At 39.8% G+C, this 8,251-nt stretch overlaps 1 protein-coding gene across 1 annotated transcript in view; it reads left to right on the top strand.

Annotated features, from left to right (window-relative positions):
* Positions 1 to 7,706: 7,706 nt before the first annotated feature.
* The window catches only part of etfdh (electron transfer flavoprotein dehydrogenase), a 40,396-nt gene continuing 39,851 nt past the window's right edge, over positions 7,707 to 8,251 (top strand). The window contains exon 1 of the mRNA XM_061976538.2: positions 7,707 to 7,937. Coding sequence (XP_061832522.1) covers positions 7,907 to 7,937 — 31 coding nt within the window. The 5' untranslated portion in view covers positions 7,707 to 7,906. The remainder of the gene's footprint in view (positions 7,938 to 8,251) is intronic.

The following is an 8,251-nucleotide window of genomic DNA, read 5'->3' as shown; positions in this document are numbered from 1 at the left end:
GTCATCAGGAGTCCCGATAAAACCCGAAAATGGAAGAAAATTTATAATTTACGAAAAAAAAATATTTTGCTAAAATGTTGTATAGAAAATTCCAAAAAATGGACTTGCTTCAGCAGCACAATTCTGGTGCTGTATTTGTAGGAGATGTCTCAAAACGTAATCAGGAGTCTCGATAAAACCCGTAAATGTAAGAAAATGTAAGAAAATGCATATTTTACGAAAAAATGTTTTTGCTTAAATGTTGTAAGGGGGGACCCTTACAAAAAATTTAAAAAAACGGACTTGCTTCAGCAGCACATTTCTGGTGCTGTAGTTGTAGGAGATGTCTCACAACGTCATCAGGAGTCCGGAGAAAACCCGAAAATGGAAGAAAATGCATATTTTACGAAAAAAAAAAATGTTTTGCGAAGATGTCGTAAAAAATTTCCAAAAAAAGAACTTGCTTCAGCAGCACAATTCTGGTGCTGTAGTTGTAGGAGATGTCTCAAAACGTCATCAGGAGTCTCGATAAAACCCGAAAATGTAAGAAAATGCATATTTTACGAAAAAAAATGTTCTGCTAAGATTTTTGTTAAAAAATTTTAAAAAACGAACTTGCTTCAGCAGCACAATTCTGGTGATGTAGTTGTAGGAGATGTCTCAAAACGTAATCAGGAGTCCCGATAAAACCCAGAAGATAAAAGAAAATGTCAGAAAGTGCATATTTTACGAAAAATTGTTTTTGCCAAAATGTTGTAAGGGGGGAACCTTACAAAAAAATTCAAAAAAACGGACTTGCTTCAGCAGCACAATTCTGGTGCTGTAGTTGTAGGAGATGTCTCAAAACGTAATCAGGAGTCCCGATAAAACCCGTAAATGTAAATAAATGTAAGAAAATGCATATTTTACGAAAAAATGTTTTTGCTAAAATGTCGTAAGGGGGGACCCTTTCAAAAAAAATTTAAAAAAAGGACTTGCTTCAGCAGCACAATTCTGGTGCTGTAGTTGTAGGAGATGTCTCAAAACGTCATCAGGAGTCCCGACAAAACCTGTAAATGTAATAAAATGTAAGAAAATACATTTTTTACGAAAAAAAAATTATTGTTAATATGTCGTAAGGGGGGACCCTTTCAAAAAAATTAAAAAAAAAGGACTTGCTTCAGCAGCACAATTCTGGTGCTGTAGTTGTAGGAGATGTCTCAAAACGTAATCAAGAGTCCCGATACAACCCGTAAATGTAAATAAATGTAAGAAAATGCATATTTTACGAAAAAATGTTTTTGCTAAAATGTCGTAAGGGGGGACCCTTTCAAAAAAATTTAAAAAAAAGGACTTGCTTCAGCAGCACAATTCTGGTGCTGTAGTTGTAGGAGATGTCTCAAAACGTCATCAGGAGTCCCGATAAAACCCGAAAATGGAAGAAAATGCATATTTTACCGCAATTTGTTTTTGCTAAAATTTCATAAAAAAATTCAAAAAAACGGACTTGCTTCAGCAGCACAATTCTGGTGCTGTAGTTGTAGGAGATGTCTGAAAACGTCATCAGGAGTCCCGATAAAACCCGAAAATGGAAGAAAATGCATATTTTACAGAAAAAAAAATTAGCTAAAATGTCGTAAGGGGGGACCCTTACGAAAAATTCAAAAAAAACGGACGAGCTTCGGCAGCACATTTCTGGTGCTGTAGTTGTAGGAGATGTCTCAAAATGGAATCAGGAGTCCCGATAAAACCCGTAAATGTAAGAAAATGCATATTTTCCCGAAAAAATGTTTTTGCTAAAATGTCGTAAGGGGGAACCCTTACAAAAATTTCAAAAAAACGGACTTGCTTCAGCAGCACAATTCTGGTGCTGTAGTTGTAGATGATGTCTCAAAACGTCATCAGGAGTCCCGATAAAACCCGAAAATGGAAGAAAATGCATAATTTACAAAAAAAATAAATATTTTCCTAAAATGTCGTAAAAAAATTCAGAAAAGTGGACTTGCTTCAGCAGCACAATTCTGGTGCTGTAGTTGTAGGAGATGTCTCAAAACATCATCAGAAGTCCCGATAAAACCCGAAAATGGAAGAAAATGCATATTTTACGGAAAAAAAATATTTTCCTAAAATGTCGTAAAAAAATTCAAAAAAACGGACTTGCTTCTGCAGCACAATTCTGGTGCTGTAGTTGTAGGAGATGTCTCAAGACGTTTCTTCCCAATTGAATGCTATCACCTGCAGACCGGACGTGTCTTGTCATTCTGATGAGCGCGACCAGTCTGTGAACAATTGAAACGTCCTGTGTGCTTTTTCCTCCTGTATAACAGGTTAGTTTTGGTGAATCAACTCACTGAATAATACCCATGTGATCTTTATAAGTTTAAGTACACATTCTGATGGTGGAGCCTGACTCTAAAGTGTTTGTGAGTTGTAGTTTGTATTTGTGAATGAATCCAGTGCACAGCTGCAGTAATCAATACAAAAAGGCGACGTGAGTGCGCAATGTTTATGTAGGAACTTCTGATCCTAATTCAGACTCCCAAATTAGAGCTCCCGTTTTCTTATTGATTTTATAATGTATATTTGTATAATGTGTGTGTTCTGAAATAGTGACAGAGAATAGAACAAGGATGGACAATTCAACCCTTAACTCAACAATGAGTGTTATGTGTGTGTATATGTGTAAATAAATGAACACTGAATGATTTCTTTTATTTATATATATATATATATATATATATATATATATATATATATATACCTCATACTTGCCAACCTTGAGACCTCCGACTTCGGGAGGTGGGGGAGGGGGGTAGGGGTGGGCGTGTTCGGGGTGGGACGGGGGCGTGGTTGGGGGCGTGGCTAAAAGGGGAGGAGTATATTTACAACTAGAATTCACCAAGTCAAGTATTTCATATATATATATATATATATATATATATATATATATATATATATATATATATATATATATATATATATATATATATATATATACAGGTAAAAGCCAGTAAATTAGAATATTTTGAAAAACTTGATTTATTTACATTATATTTATTCATTGCACACAGACTGATGCATTCAAATGTTTATTTCATTTAATTTTGATGATTTGAAGTGGCAACAAATGAAAATCCAAAATTCCGTGTGTCACAAAATTAGAATATTACTTAAGGCTAATACAAAAAAGGGATTTTTAGAAATGTTGGCCAACTGAAAAGTATGAAAATGAAAAATATGAGCATGTACAATACTCAATACTTGGTTGGAGCTCCTTTTGCCTCAATTACTGCGTTAATGCGGCGTGGCATGGAGTCGATGAGTTTCTGGCACTGCTCAGGTGTTATGAGAGCCCAGGTTGCTCTGATAGTGGCCTTCAACTCTTCTGCGTTTTTGGGTCTGGCATTCTGCATCTTCCTTTTCACAAGCAGGTCAGCAGCAGGAAGCATGAAGTGCTCTAAAACTTGCTGGTAGACGGCTGCGTTGACCCTGGATCTCAGGAAACAGAGTGGACCGACACCAGCAGATGACATGGCACCCCAAACCATCACTGATGGTGGAAACTTTACACTAGACTTCAGGCAACGTGGATCCTGTGCCTCTCCTGTCTTCCTCCAGACTCTGGGACCTCGATTTCCAAAGGAAATGCAAAATTTGCTTTCGTCAGAAAACATGACTTTGGACCACTCAGCAGCAGTCCAGCTGGTGTCGGTCCACTCTGTTTCCTGAGATCCAGGGTCAACGCAGCCGTCTACCAGCAAGTTTTAGAGCACTTCATGCTTCCTGCTGCTGACCTGCTCTATGGAGATGGAGATTTCAAGTTCCAACAGGACTTGGTGCCTGCACACAGCGCAAAATCTACCCGTGCCTGGTTTACGGACCATGGTATTTCTGTTCTAAATTGGCCCGCCAACTCCCCTGACCTTAGCCCCATAGAAAATCTGTGGGGTATTGTGAAAAGGAAGATGCAGAATGCCAGACCCAAAAACGCAGAAGAGTTGAAGGCCACTATCAGCGCAACCTGGGCTCTCATAACACCTGAGCAGTGCCAGAAACTCATCGACTCCATGCCACGCCGCATTAACGCAGTAATTGAGGCAAAAGGAGCTCCAACCAAGTATTGAGTATTGTACATGCTCATATTTTTCATTTTCATACTTTTCAGTTGGCCAACATTTCTAAAAATCCCTTTTTTGTATTAGCCTTAAGTAATATTCTAATTTTGTGACACACGGAATTTTGGATTTTCATTTGTTGCCACTTCAAATCATCAAAATTAAATGAAATAAACATTTGAATGCATCAGTCTGTGTGCAATGAATAAATATAATGTACAAGTTACACCTTTTGAATGCAATTACTGAAATAAATCAAGTTTTTCAAAGTATTCTAATGTACTGGCTTTTACCTGTATATATAAGAAATACTTGACGTTCAGTGAATTCTAGCTATATATATATATATATATATATATATATATATATATATATATATATATATATATATATATATATATATATATATACATATATATATATATATATATATATATATATATATATATATATATATATATATATATATATATATATATATATATATATACATATATATATATATATATATATATATATATATATATATATATATATATATATATATATATATATATATATATATATATATAAAATAAATACTTGAATTTCAGTGTTCATTTATTTACACATATACACACACATAACACTCATCTACTCATTGTTGAGTTAAGGGTTGAATTGTCCATCCTTGTTCTATTCTCTGTCACTATTTTTCGAACCATGATGCATTGCTGTGTGGCGCGCACAAAAGTGCTTTTATCACATGCACTAGATGGCAGTATTGTCCTGTTTAAGAGTGTCACAACATTGCTGTTTACGGCAGACGAACTGCTTTACGGTAGACAAAAAAGTGACTGCTGTTGTTGTGTGTTGTTGCCGCACTGGGAGGACGTTAATGAAACTGCCTAACAATAAACCCACATAAGAAACCAAGAACTCGCCCTCCATCATTCTACAGTTATAACGTGATTGGGCAGGTATGCTGTTTAAATTGTGGGTTAATACTCAAATAAAATATTTGTTATTATGGACCTGAGTCCGCCTGAATTTCGGGAGATTTTCGGGAGAAAATTTGTCCCGGGAGGTTTTCGGGAGAGGCGCTGAATTTCGGGAGTCTCCCGGAAAATCCGGGAGGGTTGGCGAGTATGATATAGCTAGAATTCACTGAAAGTCAAGTATTTCTTCTATATATATTAGAGATGCGCGGTTTGCGGGCACAACCGCGGAGTCCGCGGATTATCCGCGGATCGGGCGGATGAAATTAAAAAAAATTAGATTTTATCCGCGGGTCGGGTCGGGTGGTTGAAATAAAATAAAAAAAGATTTTAAATAGATTCAGGCGGGTGGCAGTTAAACCAATTGGGAAATATATATACATAGTTAAATGTTGTTACCCACATACGAAAAACGAGCAGGCACCTGCAGCATATGCCACAACAGAAGAAAAAAAAAAAAAGAGATGGACACTTTTACGGAGCGGAGAAGGGACGCCTCGCCGGGGTCCGGGACCGAGGCCCCTTCCCCCGAGAGGGCCCCACCGGGAGCCGTAGCTGAGGCGATCCGCGAGAAGGGCCCGACGCACGTCCAGGGTCACCACCGCGCCCACCGCACCGACACCCCGCCTCGTCCGCCTTCGCCGCGGCCGGCGTCACGCGCAGCAGGTAAGCAGCTTACCTGCCCGCCACCCCCGTGGCCGGGGGCTCGTAACAGGGGTCACTCCGCGCGCTCCGCCCGCGCAGCTTACCTGCCCGCCACCCCTGTTGCCGGGGGCGCGTAACAGGGGTCACTCCGCGCGCAGTGCGCTCAGGAAAGGGGTGTGGCTCACCCTGGTTGATATAGACAGCAGGACGGTGGCCATGGAAGTCGGAACCCGCTAAGGAGTGTGTAACAACCCACCTGCCGAATCAACTAGCCCTGAAAATGGATGGCGCTGGAGCGTCGGGCCCATACCCGGCCGTCGCCGGCAGCGAGACGCGCTTGGAGGTGCGCTCAGCGCGGCTCCCATATGATTGCGCACTGGTGTGCGTCTGGGTCGTGACAGCGTGGCACGCGAATGTCTGTGCTGCATTGGATCAGTCTCCTTTCTTTAACAGGCAAAAGCTTTATAACCTCACTAATGCCTTGCATCGTCTATATTAGATATATAACAACGGGCGGCAGGGCCGGCCCGTGGCATAGGCCGTATAGGCAAATGCTAAGGGCGCCGTCCATCAGGGGGCGTCACGCCAGTGCCACAAATGTTGGAGAAAAAAAAAAAAAAGTTGGTACTATTATTTCTAAATACAAAAAATAATCCCACGTTAATTAAAATGCAAAGTAAAGCCTATATAATAGAAATATTATTTGTTACAACATTACGCCCCCCCCCTAAATTGTCATGGAAAATAATAATGTAACGTTAGGTAATTACAGTACTCCCACCTTACATTCCTCAGGGACATTTGTATTAGATCTTTTAAGTGTCTTGTCTGTATTATCATGTTTTGTTTTAAGTCATGTTTTGTTTAGTTTCTGTCTTTTCACTCCCTTGTCTGGTCACCATAGCAACCATTAGTTTTCACCTGTCACGTCACGCACCTGTTCACGTCTTGAGTCACGCACCTGTTTTCGTTAATCATGTCCATAGTATTTAAGTTAATTCATTTTCTGTTGTTCAGCCTGACGACCTCGCACCCCATATATGCTTCTGCACACTCCTCTATGATCCTGCTTCATGTCCCTTGTCACAGTAAGTTTTGGTTCCATGTTTATAGTCTTTTTGTTTTTCATAGTTTATTCTCCGCCATTGTGCGCGCTTTTTGTTTGATCTTTTTTTTAATAAATAAATCATGTACCTTGGTTCCCGTCTCGCCCGTGCCAACTTTCCGCTGCATCCTGGAAAAGCAAACTCCCCAGACCAAGTCATAACATTAAGCAGGTGTTTTTTGTTTACATTGCTATTGCCTTCTGGTTAGCTAATGTTTGCCCTGCAGGTAATAGTCACTTTTCCACCCCTTTATATATTAGGTATAGTTGTAAGCCTAGTTGTTAAAGTGCACATCATTAATGTTAATTAAGCAATATGTATGTAAAAATATTGTATTTCATATATTCATTTTTTTATTTTTTGCATTCATTTATTTATTCTTTTTTTTTTTTTATCTTGTTAACTATTCTGATTGTTAATTTGCTTTCTTTAAGTAAAAAAAAGGTCAAAGACAAAGCTATTCGGTTTCTTGTGAGTATATACACTTCACTGCCGATGTGGGGGGGGGGGCGCCACCTAAATTCTTGCCTAGGGCGCCAGATTGGTTAGGGTGCGGGCGGGTGCGGTTCTGATCAAATGTTACATCGGGTGGATGGCGGATGGTTGACGACTTTCTGATGCGGTTGCGGATGAAATAATTGCCTATCCGCGCATCTATAATATATATCTATCTTAACCACGCCCCCAACCACGCCTTCCGCCCCACCCCCGACCTCCCGAAATTGGAGGTCTCAAGGTTGGCAAGTATGAAAATAACAATTGAGGAAAAATACCACATTTTATACATGATAAATGATTTATGCATCGTTAATATTTGCGCGCACTTGACTCGACGGCTGCTGTTGCTGAAGGTTGCAGGTTTTGCGCGTGCGCAGTGAGAGCCGTTTCTGCCCCACGTGACCCGCCTCCCTCCCAAGCGGCGCAGCTTTTTGACGCTGGCCAATGTCGTCGTTATGAGATGTTAGGAGACGTGTTACCTCAGAGCTCGCAGCGTACAAGTAGTGTGGACGAGGCGAACAAAACCACATTCACTTGTTTCTGTTGTCGTCATATGAGAAGACTGCAGCCTCACTTGGACATACTTGAAGAAGAGTGCTGACACAGCATGTTTCCAGCTAGCAGATACTGCAGTAAAGGTACGTCGGCTAACATGCTACTTTAGTAACGTGTTTACATCATTTATACCCGCTTGATATAAGTCCACATATTAAGCCACATATAAGTCCATATATTCCACTTAACTTGTATCCTTGCATGTGAGATTGTGACACACATGCTCAAGGTGCTAGCATGGCTGCATTAGCATTTGGCTTACAAGTAGGGCAAAGTTCATTGGACAAATGAACGATGTTTTTAGAGGACTCCTCACTATACGAACCATTTTTTTGTGTCAGATATCGTCATTAACGTAATTTATATTTTTGCTAATTCGGATGCATTGTTTCCTGTC

Source organism: Nerophis lumbriciformis, linkage group LG16 (assembly GCF_033978685.3).
Source record: "Nerophis lumbriciformis linkage group LG16, RoL_Nlum_v2.1, whole genome shotgun sequence".
Classification (NCBI taxonomy): Eukaryota; Metazoa; Chordata; class Actinopteri; order Syngnathiformes; family Syngnathidae; genus Nerophis; species Nerophis lumbriciformis.
The sequence above is the reverse complement of the archived record's forward strand: the minus strand, read 5'-3'. Positions and strand labels throughout refer to the sequence as shown.